At 34.2% G+C, this 17,854-nt stretch overlaps 1 protein-coding gene and 1 non-coding gene across 2 annotated transcripts in view; both read right to left on the reverse strand.

Annotated features, from left to right (window-relative positions):
* Positions 1 to 17,854, reverse strand: part of ELP4 (elongator acetyltransferase complex subunit 4) — a 287,779-nt gene that overhangs the window by 142,568 nt on the left and 127,357 nt on the right. Inside the window, exons 6-7 of the mRNA XM_004446878.4 lie at positions 17,496 to 17,580; positions 12,569 to 12,757 (exon numbers count right to left, since the gene is read on the reverse strand). Of these exons, the coding sequence (XP_004446935.1) occupies positions 12,569 to 12,757; positions 17,496 to 17,580 (274 nt within the window). The remainder of the gene's footprint in view (positions 1 to 12,568; positions 12,758 to 17,495; positions 17,581 to 17,854) is intronic.
* LOC111762430 (U1 spliceosomal RNA) lies at positions 11,172 to 11,329 on the reverse strand. The gene has a single exon (XR_002795544.1). It is a non-coding gene; the product is annotated as a U1 spliceosomal RNA (small nuclear RNA).

Here is a 17,854-nt window from a genome sequence, read left to right on the forward strand (position 1 = left end):
ATATCTTGATTAAGGATTTCATGAAAAATTTACACCTAGAATATCTGGCTTTATCCTTTAGTAATTGATAGATTGATAGTTAAAATAAAGACATTAACTCTGTCATTTTCTTTTTTTTTTTTGGAGGCACTGGGAATTGAACCCGGGACCTCCCACGTGGCATGTGGGAACCGCTTGAGCTACATTTGCTCTCCAACTCTGTAATTTTCATCCTTAAATATTCTCTTTAATTAAGTGCATTAAAAAATCATTTAAAATAGATAAAGTTATATGATAGAAATTATGTTTGCCTTTAAAAATGCTCATATCAATATTGGCATGAAAATATTTCCCCAAATTTTATAGTTATAAACCCACAAAAGTCTGTTGTTTCTTCACCATACAATGATTAGTTCTTGTTTTAAGAATAAAAGATTTCATGCTGAGAGAAATTCACTAGGCCACTGGAGTCCACATTTCATAATCACATATTAGTGGTTAGTTCTAAAGCAGTTTAGCTGCTAAAACACTCAGCATGAACATAAACATTTATGGAGGTGAAAAGGTTTCTGAATTTCTCTACATGGAAACATACTGTATCATTCACTTCTGTGGGTTCAAAGATCTAATACATTAATATTGTAGAAGAGTAATTTTAAATATATTAATTAACAGTAAATATAACCTCATTAGATTTTCAAGAGACATGTTGTAACAGGCCCTTTCTTTCTGCTTCTCATCAGAAAATTAATTTCCCTTGGTATAAGTTAACTAATCTTAGTTATAGTTTTCTTCAATGAGATAGCTGGGAGAAAATTCTACAGATCGAATCTTTGTAAATTAGTGGTTGTATGATAAAAACATACCATTAATTGACCAAGTGCCAATGATAACAAATACAAATATGTATAGGCTGGTTTCAAATCTGTAATCTGTTCTGAATAAAAGGAAGCTTAGTTAGAGTTTACCAAATAATGTTCTCTAAGCAAATAAATTAAATGCTGGCAATACTCAGAATTATTCTAGAACAAGAAAAATATATTTACATCATCAATAATGTCAAAGAAATTATAGTTGAGAAATTTATTATGTTGTTGTTCATATTTTAAAACTCCTTAAAAATGTAGGTTATGATAGCTTGAATAAAGATCAGCAACAACGTAGAGTAAATTCTCTTTCTAAAAGGAAAGTCATGGACAACGGTAGACAAAAATAAACTTCGTATTTTAGTTTCAACTCCTAAGTACGTCAATATTTCCTGACAATTTCAGGTAAAAGTGCATTTAACCAATAAAAAATACAAATCATGTACAACCTGTCACAGATTGTGTAAATAAAATGCATAAGCTAGGGGAAATTTATTTTTCTTTCACCTCACAAGTGAAATCATAAGAAGGTAAGAAGCTAAGTCTTATTTCCAAAAAGAATAGATGTTACTGGTCACCATTTTTCTCAAGCACACAATTCTCACCGAGAATTGGAAATAAAAATTATTTAAAAGGTACAAAACATTTGCTTAATTTGGAGGTGTATGACAAATTCCACTAATGGTAAGCTAGTTCCCATTTATAGACCAGAAAACATTACAGTTTCATATCTTGCTAGTGTAGAAATCAAACAGTATAGTTATTGCAACTGCCTCAAAGTTATCACCTTGCAAAAAAAAAACTAATGTAAAAACTTTAGAATGGTGCAAAAAACAGGTTTCTAACAGCAAATAGGAAAAAACAGCAGAATATTCAATGCAGATGAAATATAACAACTTTTAATATGGAAATTTATACTTAATTTCTTAAAAGTTGAAATAATATTTTTATCCTTAAAAATAACAAGTAGGAAGACTTTTAAAAAGTAGGGTTTCAATTATTTTTTCTTAGCTGTAACCTTTCCTCTTTTTTTTTTCAGTCGATGATAATCTTTACAACAGTTCTGAACAGTTGAGTTGTGGGAATGTGAGCAGCTGCTGTTATTATAACTAAAGGTCTGTCTACTGCTTGAGTCTGAGAGACCACATGTTCGGCTGTCCTCTCATCTTGCCATCCTCACCAATTAACTATTAACATGGAGGGCTGTACACATGCTCTTGGGGGCTCTTTAACAGGCTTCTTGGCGTGTGGAACAACTACACAGCAGGGATCTGGGAACTGAGTAATGCTGGAATATAGGGGAGCCCTCCATAGTTTTGCTCCTCCTAATGACACTGTACTCCATAGTTCAGCATGTAATAAAGTCTGTATTTAACTTAGCCATTTTCACATACAGTTTTTAATGTAACGTCATTGGCAGACACTAACATTTTATTCTACTAAAAGAAAATAAGAGCAATACTACTTCACAGGAGAATAAAATTTAAAACTATATAGATATTAAGACATTCATAACATTTGATAAATAATTCTAGTATTTAACAGATATTTACAATTTATTTTTACACTTTTGTTTCAAATGTGCTTGTCATTTTTCCTGTGCTGTTATGAAAATAATCTTTAACTCAAAAAAATTTTAAGTTCAAAGCTGTGAAGATGAACACAAAGTATTTCAAATGCAAATTTAAAAATAATTTTTTCACATCAAATGTATTATACAGTAAATTGAGATCAGCTTTAAATCTATATCATTATTTTCTCTATTTTAACTTTTTTCTCCTTTTGCAATTTCCTTAACTATGTGTTCCTTCCCTACAGTGAAATTAAACATGGGAAGCATGCCAAAAATACAATAAAGGGTAACTAATCATTACTGTACAAGTCTGACAGAATGCTAATAACTAAAATAAGAACATTGATTGGTTGTTCTACCAATTCAAGGAATATAGACAGTTTATATACATTTAATCTAGTGTTACTTTACTTTACATCACATACTTAAATAAAGATATCACAGTTGTATTATCTGTGGATATTTAACCATGTAACAAAATTCCCAAGGATATTAAACTTAAAATTTCTATTTCCTGCCACTAAACCATGTTCCTATCAATTCCTTAAACTCAAGTGCCCGATTACCTATTTATACCAATTTTCGTCTCCATCTATACTATCCTTTATATTGTTGAAAAAGCTCCATGAGGATAGGGATCTTGTTTGTCTTGTTTACTACTGTATCCTCATAGGTGCCTAGAACAGTGCCTGCAATAAATATTTATTGAAAGAAAAAATTGACTAAACCACCCTTAGTCATTCAACCACCATGTAAACCATGACTTACAGAGTCCAGGGATGGCACTGGTCATTTGAGCAGTTAATATATGATATTATAAGAATCTTATTAAAACATGATGATGTTACTAAGATTCGGTGGCCACCAGACTTGACTTTGTATCTTGGTCTTTGTCAGGCTTTCTCTGTGAGAAATCCTTTCAGTGTCTTTCATAAAAAAGGTAGAAAGCTGAAGATTCCGATTGTTTTGATAGATAAGTACGTCTTACTTTTTTTGGTAGCCTGATCTTCATTCAAATTCTCCAGTTCAGAGGTCTGTTTAAGTAACAAGAGTAAAGATACTACTTCTAACATTTATTAAGTGCATACTCTGTGCCAGCACTGTGTAAGCACATATTATTGCTAATCCTCTGAAAGATCCTATAAATTAGGTATTATTTGCCCTATTTTTACAGATGAAGAAGCTTGAGGCTGAGATGGTTACAACTTGACCAAGCCCATATAACTAATCAGGTCTATATGTCCGTAAAGCCCAGGCTCTTTCTACCATTTAATACTAATTTGTGTATGATCTGTTTTTTAATTTCTACCCTTAGTACTTCCCATGGAATAAGCAGCATAGCATGATGATTAAGAGTATGGTAACTGAAGTACTACTTACATTGAAATCCTACTACTCACTAACTGTGTGACCTTGGGCAAATCGCTTAACATCTAGGTGCCTTGTTTCCTTACTTGTAAAACTGTGATATTGACAGCACTAACTGTATAGGATTGTTATAATTAACTGAGTTGATATTTGAAAAATACTTAGGACAGCATCTGGCTTATTTTAATTACTATGTAAGGTTTCATTAAATAAATTCTCAGTACCCTGGTTCTGGGTATTCAAATGTATTTGCTTAACTTTCTAAGCATAGTGCTTCTAGTTCTTGTTCTTCCTTAGTCTAAAGATTGTGATTTTCCTTGCCAGTCTTTAAGAGTTATTAAAGAGTTTTATCCCCTTTTTATATCACGACTGTTTAAGCAAACCATTTTTTCTTTTTACATTTTTTCTAAAGATTTTGATGTAAAAATATATGTTCAGATATCCTGTTCAAAGAGCAAGGGAATAATACTTTTTTAAGCTCTGCAAAATTGCTTAGGGCAGAGAGTATGGAAAAGGTGAAAATTTTAGGTGTTTGGTGAGTTTTAAAAAAAAAAGACTACTGTGAGGAACATATCTTTTTTGTTTTTTTTTTAAAGATTTATTTATTTCTCTCCCCTTCTCCCCCTCGCCCCAGTTGTCTGTTCTCTGTGTCTATTTGCTCCATGTTCTTTGTCTGCTTCTATTGTTGTCAGTGGCATGGGAATCTGTGTTTCTTTTTGTTACGCCATCTTGTTGTGTCAGCTCTTCATGTGTGCGGCGCTATTCCTGGGTAGGATGCACTTTCTTTCACGCTGGGCGGCTCTCCTTACGGGGCGCACTCCTTGTGCGTGGGGCTCCCCTACGCAGGGGACACCCCTGTGTGGCAGGGCACTCCTTGCGCGCATCAGCACTGCACATGGGCCAGCTCCACACGGGTCAAGGAGGCCCGGGGTTTGAACCGTGGACCTCCTGTGTGGTAGACGGACACCTTAACCATTGGGCCAGGTCAGCTTTCCAACATATCTTAATTCTTAGTCACACTGTGTAACTTCATTTTCACCACCAAGTCTGACCCTTATTTTCCTATTTCCATTTCAAATAGTCTCTACTGGTATGCCAGTAAGTATAAACTTAAACTATGTCTCTCCCAGCTACACAAGGATAAATGTATCTTAAAAAAGTATACCGAAATTCAAATATTGCTTAATGTTCAGACATCCAATTTACCTTATCATCTCAAATATTATTTAACCAGTAGACTGACTAGGTCATCAGAAAGGATCACTGCTCTTCATTTCTACAAAGGCTAGAGGAATCACTGTCACACAGATATTCACAATGGGTTTGGAATCTGTTCTCTAAATAATAAAGATGATGGTCACTACAATGGCTTTTAAGTGTTTTATTTTTTTACATAAGGTCCCTTTGGACTAAATTAAAAGATCCATCCATCCATCCATCCATCCATCCATCCATCCATCCATCTATCTATCTATCTATCTATCTATCTATCTATCTATCTATCTATCTATCTATCTATATTCCATAATTGTTTTCATTTGCTTTTCAATTATACATGAGGAAATGTGTTCCCAACTTTTTTTATTCTCCCTTATGTGGAATAGAAATTTTGCTTCATCTTTCATGGGTACTAATTTGTCAAAGATTTTACAATGATAATTTTCTCTTTAAAAATGTTTAATAATAGTCTAGAACATTTTTTAAAAAAAGATTTTTTATTTCTTTCTCTCCCCCTCCCCCCCCCCAATGTCTGTTCTTTGTGTCCATTCTTGTTTTTGTCCACTTCTGTCGTCAGTGGCACGGGAATCTGTGTCTCTTTTTGTTGTGTCATCTTGCTGCGTGCGTGGCGCCATTCCTGGGCAAGCTGCACTTTCTCTCGCGCTGGGCGGCTCTCTTTACGGGGCACACTCTTTGCGCGTGGAGTTCCCCTACGCGGTGGGGGGGGGCACCCTGTCGTGGCACAGCAGTCCTTGAGCGCACCAGCACTGCGCATGGGTCAGTTCCACACGGGTCAAGGAGGCCCGGGGTTTGGACCTCCCATGTGGTAGACGGATGCCCTAACCATTGGGCCAAGTCTGCCTCCTAGAACATTTTTTGTAAATGGAAAGTTAGTATCATCAAATGTATATTGTCAAGCACACACACACACACACACACACACATGCACACACACACAACACATGCAAGGATATAGACTGACAGAGGGGGAAAAGTTCAAGTTTTAGAGTTAAGGCCATCTAAGTTTGAATGCCAGTTTTAAATGCATCATTTATACGTGACTTAAAGAATTATTTAACTTCAGTTTAATCTTCTGTGCACATAGCATCACACCAATCTTGCAGGGTTTTTCTGATGACTAGAAAAGCTTTTTAACCTAATACTGAAGATGATGGGTTTGGAGTGAGGAAAAAACCTGTTAGAGCACTTGCCTTGCTTGTCACATATTAACTACGTGATCTTTGGAGAATGGACCTAAAAACTACCTATTTCATTGGGTTGTGGTGAAGAGTCAATCAGATAATTTTTATAAAGTGCTTGGCATGTAGTATGTGCCTAATAAAAAGTTGTAGTAATAAGCATAGCTGTAGTATGAGTAGCAGTATTTTCACCAGCATTTGATAATAGTCTGTTCCAGGTTTATCCTTCATTATTATTAAGAAGCATTATGTCTAAACATGCTATCATTACAGTATTAATTTTACAATGATGTAGCAACATTAACAACACAAACAATATAATGTGTACAATGTCTAAAGTGATTAGAGAAAGGAGTTTCTCTCTGATAACTTGTGCTATTTTAAACTCAAAATAATAATTTGCATTCAGGCAAGATTGGTAAAAAGCCCTTAAAAGAAAACTGAGCTATCCTCTTATGACTCTTATAAATTCTACCGGTAAAGAAGTGAAAATTCACTTCTTACTTATGCCAAATTTTTCAGCCACAGGACTTGAAATATTCTGTATATGTAGTATAAGATTAATGTAATTAAGTGACATATAATAAACTTACCACTTATATATAGGGTCTCTGTATTTTAGAACAAAGATACTAAAATCAGATAAATTTGTAATTAAGATTCAAGCAGTTCCATCAATCATGTTAGAAATAATTTTCTAAGTAAAAATCAATATTTAACAAATGAACATTTATTGAATATCAGTATCTAGAAAAAGTCTAGGTACTGAGTTATGAACTTATATGTTTTATCACATTTTAAATTATATTAATCATAACCTCATGCTAACTAAAAAGCCATATAAAAAAATTATAAATATTTGCCTCTGCTCTCATGGAGGCTCCAATATATTAGATATTCATAGAATATTATAAGATACTGCATATTTGAGACAGACAATAAGTACTGTGGTAAATAATACCAATAATAAAAGGAGAACTAGTAAAAGTAGTGTGTTAACATATCATTAGAATGTTAACAACCAATAAGTCAAAGCTGTTTGAGGAACATTAACTACATTTATATAAAAAAATCAAATTGGAACACAACACATTGATCCAAAACCAGAGGATATAATTATTAAAAGTTTTAGAAGAAAACATAGGAGAAAGCCTTCAAAATGCTGGAGTGGAGAAAGATTGCTAAAATGGTGGTGGTAGTGGTGGTGGGGAAAACACTAACCATTAAAAAACTCATAAATTAAACTTCACCAAGATTAAAAATTTTAACTTGTCAAAAGATACTGTTAAGAAAACTAAAAAGGTGAGTCACAGACGATGAAAATTATTGCAAAATTATTGTTCCTAGAAATAAATAACAAGGATATAAACCACCCCCAAAAAAGGACTTAAAGGAATTGGACATTAGATTGATCAACCAATATGGTGGTATAAGATACCAGAAGGTTCCATTCCCCCACAGAATCTTGGAATAACTAGAAAACTTGACAGTCATTTTTCTCAATACTCCAGAGTAGTTAAAGGGTTGTGGTAACCAGATGAATGCTGAATCAAGAAAACACAACATTAAAAAATAGTAAAAGCCCCACACCACCCCCTCTTGGGTAGGCTGAGGAGCCAATCTATGCTCCCATTGTGGGTTCCTGGCCCTGTTATGGAGGGAACAGAGTAACCCCTACGCGCATTCTGGGGTGCCTGTTTGTAAGTGTCAATCTTTTGGGTGGCAGCCTCAAAGACTTAACCAGGACACTTTGGCTTCTAGTCCTAGAACTTGCCCTCTGTGGCAGAGGCAGTATAGGGACACCTAAAGCGGTTTAAGAAACAGATCAAAGTGTCTGGGGCTACTTTACCTACTTTAAGACACACAATAGAGCACCAGGAAGTGGGAGGAAAGTTTTTTAGGGAGAAGAGGGGACATTTGGATTCCTGTCAATAGGGGAATTACTAAGGCCAGGAGCCCACACTCAGGACAAGATTTGGACTTACAAAGCACTGAGAGAACCTCAAACTTTACTTCAGGCTGATCTTGATAGGAGTACTAAACTCTGAGGGAGCATAGACCAAAGCAGAGTTAATTTGTAAAGAATGTAAAAGGCATTTTTTTTTTTGTCTTGTTTTGAATTTGTTAGCTCCTGTCACTCAAGGAAATCTCTGTTATCTTACTAGCTAGACATAAACCTAAAGTACGACAACTCAGGGACAAAATCCCAGAGTTAACACATTAAAATATTAAAATGTACAGTGTGCAACAAAAGATTATAAAACAAAGAAACAGCAAATGATGGCCCATCCAAAGACACAAGAAACCACCAACAAAAAGACCCGACACTTTGTATATACCAAAGACCTTAAAAAAAATTGTTAATATGGTAAAAGAGATGAAGGAAAACACAGAGAAAGAACTAAAGGATATCACGAAAGCGATGAATGAACAATATGAGAATATCAATAAAGAGAAATATTAAATATGAAACCAAATAGATTCTGGAGTTGAAAACCACAATGACTGAAATTAAAAGTTCTCTAGAAGGTTTCAACAGCAAATTAGAGCAAGCAGAAGAAAGAATCAGTGACCTCTAAGACAAGACAATTGAAATAATTCAGGCTGAGGAGCAGAAAAAAAAAGAATGAAAAAAAAGGTAAACAGGGCCTAAGAGACCTGTGGGATGCTATCAAGCATAGTAATACATACTTTCTAGAAGTCTAAGAAGGAGGAGAAAGGGGCAGAAGGAATATTCAAAGAAATAATGGCAGGAAACTTCCCAAATTTAATAAAAGACATGAATATACACATTCAAGAAAGCCAACAAACCTGAAAGAGAGTAAACTCAAAGATTACCATGCCCAAACACATTGTAGTCAAACACTCCTGATAAGTGGTGGGGTACAATATCAAGATGCAAAAATTAGTAGCGTTTCTACACATTAGTAATGAACTTTCTGAAGAGATAATCAATAAAACAATTCCATTTATAATAGCAACTAAAATAATATCTAGAAATTTATTTAACCAAGAATGTAAAGATCTTGTACATGGAAAACTACAAAATATTGCTGAAAGGCATTAGAGAAGATCTAAAATGGAAAGATTATGTGCTTAAGGGCTGGAACACTAAATATTGCTAACATATTAATACTACTCAAACTGATTTACAATTTCAAAGCAAACCCAATAAAAAATTCCAACAGCTTAGCCCTCCTAACAATGAATCTAAAGAATAGCCAAGGCAAAAGTGCAGGATTGTGTTTTTTTTCTGAGCATGCATCTTGAACTCATGGCATTCATTTATGGCCTTAGGAATTCCCTCATTTACATGGCTCCAAATGAGCCCCTTTCTTTCTGTGGAATAAGTGTTTCATCCTGTTTGGGTGCTCTGTTGAATGTCTTGAAGCTAGTAAAACTTTGCCCCAGGTTGCTGCCAAATGATTGCTTCTTAAACTGATTTAGCTTCACAGAAGCTGTTTCTGCAGGCTAGGCAAGTTCAGGGATAGTGAACCAGAGATGACTGTCCTGGTACAGCCCTTCAGGCTGCCTCTAGACAGATACAAATGGACTCCAGTATGCATGTAGGGGTTACTCTATTTTCTCTGGAACTGTACCAGGGATGGTGAGAATGCAGTCTGGCTCCTGGATGGTTGGGGGAAGTGCCATGACACCAGAGATTTTCCTATTGCTTTTATTTATTTTAATTTATTTTATTTTTTAGGACATATTTGGGATTGAACCTGGGACCTTGTACATGAGATGCAGGCACTCAAACCACTGAGCTACACCCACAACCCAAATATGTTCTTTTTTTTTTTTTTAAAGGAGGTACTGGGGTTTGAACCCAGGACCTTGTACAAGGGAAGCAGGAGCTCAAACCACTAAGCTACAATCACTCTCCCCTATTGCTTTTTTTTTCCTTATTCCGCCCCCCGTCCCCACCCCACCCCCCCTGCCCCGTTCCCCCTGTTCCGTGCCCTGTGTCCATTTGCTGTGTGTTCTTCTGTGCCTGTTGTATTATCTTTAGGTGGTTCTGGGATCTTCTGGAATGGAAGAGAGGCGACCATTCTCTTGCTCCACCTCAGCTCCCTAGTTCATTGTGTCTCATATTGTTTCTTCTCTGTGTCTCTCTTTTGTTGTGCCATCTTGCTGCATCAGCTCTCTGTGTGGGGTGCACCACTCCTGGGTGGTCTGCCCTCCTGCGGGGGGCTGCACTCCTGGTACAGGGGTCACTCCATGCGCGGGGAGCACCCCTGTGTGGGGGCCACACTCCTGGCATGAGGCAGCATGTTTTTATTAAAGAGGAATGCTGACCTGAACAGAAAATTGCTGTAGTGACTCTCAGTAATTTCAAAAGTGCAATCACTGTCAATGTATGGGAGTATACCACCAATCATATTCCTCTCTATATTAACAGAGGAAGGAATATGGTGTTACACCAGTCAATCTTAAAAATTTAAGATGAGAGAAAAGTGATAGACGATAGTGGATTTTTCTTAAAAGTGAATATGAACCAAGTGCAAATTCTTTTTGTGACATTTTCTACAAGTCTCTGCTTCAGCTTATGGGCATTATTTTTAGGGAAAGCATCTTCAAATGCCATTTTAAAAATTTTCTTAGAGACTCTCTCTCTACATAAATTATAATTACACTAAGAGTTCTGTTAAATCAATTAAATGTAAAGTTCTCATAGCCCCTTCCAATCTCACCAAGTGCAGTCCTTATTTCTTTGATTTGCTTGAACATGCCTTTTCCACTGGGCTTCAGATGCACAACAGGAGTAAAGTTTTACTTGCCCAAAGTAGGAACCCAGACCAGATGATCTCTTCAAGTCCTATTTTAGGTCTACTGTTAAGGTCTAAGATGAAAGATTTGAGATTTACTAGCTTTTAGAAAATGAGTTCCAAATAAAAACTTATTAACATGCTCTGGTATATTCTAGTAGAATTTTCCTGTAATACGGTCTTGGAACCTGACTATCTGGCTTCAAACCATACTTCTCAGGTTTACCCTGAGTAATTTCTTTTTTTTTTCACTTAGCGGGAAATCACAGGGGTCAGAACATCCGGAGTACAATGGATAAGCCTCGCCCTGGGAAAACCACCTTCATGATCATGGTATCTCCTTTGCCAGGTAAGTAATTTCTTAACCTTTCTAAACCTTAGTTTTCTTATTTTTAAAATGGAGATAACAGTATTTACATACCTGCTTGGTATTTGTAAGAAGCTATTTACTGTTGTTATTTTTGCTATTTCCAAAGAAGTAAAACAAAACTCAAGGGAAGTAGATGTGGCTCAAGAGCCTGAGCTCCCACCTACTACATGGCACTTCTGTGGTTCAGTTCTGGGTAACTCCTAAAGAAGACAGAAAGCTGGCACAATGGGCAGGCATGGCAAGCTAACACAATAAGATGATACAACAAGAGACCCAAGAAGAAAAAGCATATTAAAGACACAACAGAGCAGCAAACAGAGGTTGCTCAAGTGAGTAGATGCCCCCTCCCACATCGGAGGCCCAGGTTCAGTTCCCAGTACCTCCTGAGGAAACAAGGAAGATGAGCAGATACAGCAAATGCAAACAATGAGGGGTTATGGAGAAATAAATAAAAAAATAAATCTTTAAAAAAAAAAAGCAAAACTCAAAATCCCTCTCCTTTAAGAGCAAGCCATTCCAAATAAAATGTTTTAGTGCATTAGAAAAACGATTTTATTAATTTTTAATTTTATTAATCTTTGACTTTAGAATGATTCCATTCACTGCAGTAGGACTTTTTAAGCTAAATTGTTATTTCTATAAAGATACTATAGAAAGATAATAATGATATTATGGAAGTATATATAACGCAACTTCTGTTACTCTATTACCTGCAAAGTAACAGTAATAATAATGAAAATAGTCCCAAACTTGTCCCCTGCAAACTCTTAACAAAAGAACTTTTTTGAACTTTTGGAGAGTCTTGCAAAGATCTGTCATTCTCTATTTGAGAAGACTGACTTCATTTCCTAAGTATGTAGCTTTTGGTGGAAACAGAGGGAAAACCTTGGACTATTCAAATCATCTTTATAACTAATGAAAAGATATTACAGCAAAAATTACACTCATATTACATAGGGCATAAAAAGTTCACAAGAAACCAAGGAATGAATAATAAATTCAGTAAAGGTAGATGTACCATATTATTGTTTACTAAAAACATGAATATACAAGAATTTAATCTAATCTAAAAGTCATTTTGCTACTCTGACACTTAAGTACCAGAAATCTTTTCCCGAATGGGACATGAAAATAACTTATCAGACTCATAAAATATTTAAAAATTGCTTTTTGTGTTATAACTATGTACCAATAATTTGGGAAAAGTAGTTCTAGAAAGTTCTTACCTGGATAAGATGTGATGGCATTGTGATAATACAGACTGAAAGAGACGTTCTCAGAAGACCACGGAGAATATAGAGGAACTTGGTAAGATCATGACTGTTGTCACACTTTTCTGTACAACAAATGTCATCTCCCCACAAAGGTGAGCCAAGATTCTGAATTCCTATTCTTAAAATGTTTTTTTGTTTTTTCTAAAGAAAAGTAGGAGAGAAGAGAAACACATTAAGTTTTGTTAGCTCATAGGATACCTCTTCTACTTTTACCAGCAATTATTATTTTTAACAGATCAGGGAAATAATGTCAGTAGGTGTGGTAAATGGTTTTATGTATAATTAATAATAAAGCAAAATAATGGAAATCTTTTATATCATCAAAGTATAATATATAACAGAACCAATTTTTGTATTTTTGTAAAATTTGAGGAGTATTAGAAGCCTAAATATTTTAATTGTTTTTCAATTTATAACAGTGCCCACCTGAAGAATTATGTTTGAGGTAATTAAAATAATATATCATGAGTAATAATAAAGAACATCTAAACCTATATGCTTAAAAACCGTTCTTAGTATTACACAATTCTATCAGCCCTTTAATAAATTATAAATTGTTCAATATGTCTCATTTAATTCTATTCTGTCCACTGCTTGATCTTTGTTTGAAAGAATTTAAAAACATATAAGTGGGTTGGGGAGCTCAAGTGGTTGAGCGCCTGCTTTTTTAAAAGCTCTTTTTGTTTCACATTTTATATTTTATTCTATTTTACATTTTAAAATGTTTTTAAAATAATAATTTAAATAAGTTCAGTATTTTTCAGAAATTTAACAGGTGAACATTTAGAACTTGAGCTTACTGATATTAAGATCATAATAATAGTGACCAATATTTCTTGGGAAAAGGACATTTTAAAACCATCAAAGAAATCCTATAAGAGTATGACTGCCATTAAGTGCTTGCCAGGTAGAAGTGTTTATAATAAATTTTAATATTTAGGTTATTCTAACTGAACAATGTTTTATAAATCTTCCCTTAGCAATATAACAAAACTTCTGGGCAGAGAAAATAGGTATTAACAAAACCCGGCACATGGCAATAATTGGAGAATCATTATTACAATTCTGATGGGAAAAATATGTTCTTTCTTAAGGCAAAGATTTGGAGCATGTGCCACTATTGTAATAAAATATCATTACATAAATTTATTAACTACCTAATTATTGACTAACACAATCTATCTCCCTGATATTACAGATGAAATTTGAACTTGTGTATATCTTTCTCTTTCCAAATATAATTTATTGACAAAGGAAAGTGGAGAAATGTATAAAACATTGAAACATAGGAAGAGCTCTTAAAATAATATGAATAAGATAGAGATTTATCATCTGAACTATGTGATTAAGTAGTTCTAGGCAAGAGATATACATTATCTAGGCTTTATTTTTCTTATCTCTAAAATAGATTGGGTTAGAACATTGTTCTATATTCCATAAAATTCTTCTAGATAGTATCATAAGAATGAGATTACAGAAAGAGATATTAGACTAAGCACACTAGAAAAAAATGTCTTGATGCCAAGGTCCTGAAACATGATGGCACTATCAAGGCAGTTTGTTCAATTTTCTTTTCTGGTATATTCAGGTTATGACAGATAACTCCCTAAGACACACTATGCTATGATCCTAGGAGGCCTCAAATTTTTTTCTTTTTGTTTCTGCATTACTAAAATAAAATGAAGTAATAAGATATACAAGGGCAAATTTTAGAAGTATAAATAAGGTTCGGATGAATTACTATAGGATTTCTGTGAAATATGACATTTTTTTTCTTATAGCTTAGAAACTTAGAATTTAAGTAAAATGGCAAGTATTTAAGATTCATTTTGCCATTCCTAATCTTATCTTATCAACTGTAGCTTAGGCTAGATTCTAAACATGAAGAGTGATCTAGGGGGAAGCAGATTTGGCTCAACGGGCGTCTGCCTACCACGTGGGAGGTCCAGGGTTCAAACCCAGGGCCTCCTGGTCCGTGCGATGAGCTGGCCCACGTGCAGTACTGATGTGTGCAAGGAGTGCTGTGCCATGCAGGGGTGTCCCCCGCGGAGAGGAGCCCACGCGCAAGGAGTGTGCCCCATAAGGAGAGCCACCCAGCATGCAAAAAGTGCAGGGTGGCGCAGCACACACGAGAGCTGACGCAGCAAGATGATGCAATAAAACAAGACACAGATTCTGGGTGCCGCTGACAAGAATGCAAGTGGACACAGAAGAACACACAGCGAATGGACACAGATAGCAGACAGCTGGGGTGGGGAGAAGGGTGGGGAAGGGGAGAGAGAGAAAAAAAAGGAGTGATTTAGGTAAAAGAAAGAGGAAATTAGATATCTGAATGAAATATGAAGGTACAAGGAGAGCAGTGTTATGTCATTTCCTTGCCAACATTTCATAAACTAGGCCAGGTATATTTTAACCTATAGGTACCTATTATTGTTGAATCAAAAAGTACCTGCTAAGTTTATACAAAAATGCTATATCAGGCATGGAATCAGGAATACTACAATACTACACTAGCTCAGTGACTTTGGCAGATACACTGATATATGTATACAGAAAGAATAAAAATATTAAACCAAGAAATGAGTCAGTGATAAGATATATAAATGAGGTAGGTAAATAGCATCCCCAAACATATCAGAGTATAGTATCTCAACAAAGGGAACAAATTTGTTTTTTTAATGTGGCAGCAAAAATTAAAAACAAAGTCTGAATTATAAATTTCCTGTGTCAGGTGGGATATATAATTCCTTTGTTATGCCTATAAAAATGTGGCATACTGGGTGACACAGTAAGATTTTAAAAATAAGCTTTTGGGTGGGTAGCTGTAAATGAAATAAATGTATTCATATAAGAACATCTAAAGTATTTAATCTGGTGTTCTAATTTAAGTAGAATCAATGTTCAAATTTCATTTTTATTGTATATGTCTTAGATATTTGCAAACTACAATGTAAAAACAAGTGAAATTATTATCAGCAATGTGTAAATGTCTCCACTGTATATTCTTAGAGAAGCTACACTACTTTACTTATTACTGAGGTTAATTTTAAGGTATTAATAGTATATAATATTCTATTCCTGAGAATCTATTTCTATAGGTTACCTCCAACTAGTTTATTTAGAAAATATAGTGATAGAGAAAATAAGACGAAATTTTCCTTTTAAAAAGTGGGATTTATCTCAGTGTCAGACTATTATTTTGAATCAGGAGTAATATTTTTTGAAGTAGTACCTGATAGATGCAATTTTGTGGCTTCTTGAACTTATCCACAATTTCTGAGACAGAAATAAAGACTACATAATTTAGGAAATAGTACAATGTATAATTTAATGATAAGGAAATTAATTAGCTATATTTTAGTTCCAATAAAATAAGAAGTATATTTTAAAAATAAATTATTGGTATATTTTACTTTAATTAAAAAAATTTAACATTCACGGTATTTGCCACAGAAATGCCTACCTTAACTGTCTAATTTATATGAAAGTTAACAGTTATAGATCCTCTGGTACGGAGAGGCAAACAAGGTACAGCTTGTTGTCTATCAATTTCCATGAAAAATTACTGTTTATTGAAAAATGGTTTTGTTTTTATATTCAAATTAAAAAGTCAGAAAACAAACTCTCATTCCATTCCAATACTAGCTTATTTATTCAGGGTTCTTAGGCTATTTGAATATGTGTGTGCATACATGTGTGCATATGTATATGTATATATATTTAACTTATAAATATAGGTTCTATGTATTTATAGTAATATATTTAACCTACAATGTATAAATATATATATGTTTGGATGGTTGTATTTTTTTGCTAATGCCTTTGCTTTTTGGATTCTATAGTATTTCTTGCTCTCAGAAGTGACATCATACTGCAAGAATAGCAGCTCTGCACACTGTACCACAGGAACTGTTATGACATGCCTGTTTCCATAGTTACTATAGAGAGTAGGGAAAGGTGTCTGTCAGGGACCAATTTACCTCTCCAGACGGGCCCTGCCACCAAAGGAAAGACACGTTGCCATAAATCTTAGCTAGGTCCCAAAATGGAGAAACAATAACAAAATGAAACTGGATTAAGTACTAAGGGCCCTTACAAAAACTGTCACATACATGAAAAGCTATTTATAAATAAATGTCTTTGCTTTGTCACATACACATAAGTATTTTCAATCTGCTATTAAACTGATGATCAAAACAAATTTAAAATGATTTATTTTGCCATGAAGAACACATCAAATATTGCATGAAAGTTTATAGGAATATTTTAAAATCTACAAATTAAGAGCAAACATAGCTTATAATGTCAAAAATAAGATTTTTGGCTCCTTTGTCATAAAAACATAACGGTTCTCTAGAAATAATTCTCATAAAATAATATAAATATAATGCAACTTTTTTTTAGCTAAAACATAATAAAATTTCTAAGGAAGAATTCTGAAAGACATAATATATTCAATGAAACAACTCAAAGCATAATGTAATAAACTCAAGATAATTCTCACTCACAAGGTAAATCGAATTTAAAGCCTGAATGACAAAAATATGAAAAATTTAGATAGGAAATTACAGGTCTTGCCAATTTAAAAGTAATTTTCAAAATGTGACTACTTATTAATTCCACTAATACATATTTAAAACAATTTAAAATTTTAATAATAATGTTGACATCTTATATGCATCAAATGTGAACATAGTTAAAACTCTAAATGGACATCAACAGTTGAACAAAGGCTGCCTTTGCTCTGTTTATTTATGTTTTCTGTCCTTGAAAACAGCTTGCTTACTGCTGATTATTCTAAGAACTAATAGGCCCACCCCCAGATTTTGAAAATAACATTATATACATGATTATAAGAGGCTCTGAAGGTGCTCAATACCTGGGGATTGGATCCGTCAAATCCATCCTCATAAATGATATTCTGGATGAAATGAAGCAATTTTTTGTAGCCATGGGTCAGAGAACTGTTGGTAAGAAGTGGTTAGATACTTATATGGGATTTGAATATAAGTATTTACAAAATCTAAGCTAAAACATTAGGTAAATCATTTGAAGGTATATATTTTTTAGATTTACTTAAATATAAAATAAGGTGAACCAAGATAGTATTTAGTAGTCCTAAAATGTAAAGTCAGTATTTCCAGGGAATAAATTACAAATGCCTCATATTAACTAGCTCAGTGTTCCTGACATCATGGGAGATAAAAATCTGTGGAGACTGAGATGGCTTAATTATGT

Source organism: Dasypus novemcinctus, chromosome 10, assembly GCF_030445035.2.
Source record: "Dasypus novemcinctus isolate mDasNov1 chromosome 10, mDasNov1.1.hap2, whole genome shotgun sequence".
In the NCBI taxonomy this organism is placed as follows: domain Eukaryota; kingdom Metazoa; phylum Chordata; class Mammalia; order Cingulata; family Dasypodidae; genus Dasypus; species Dasypus novemcinctus.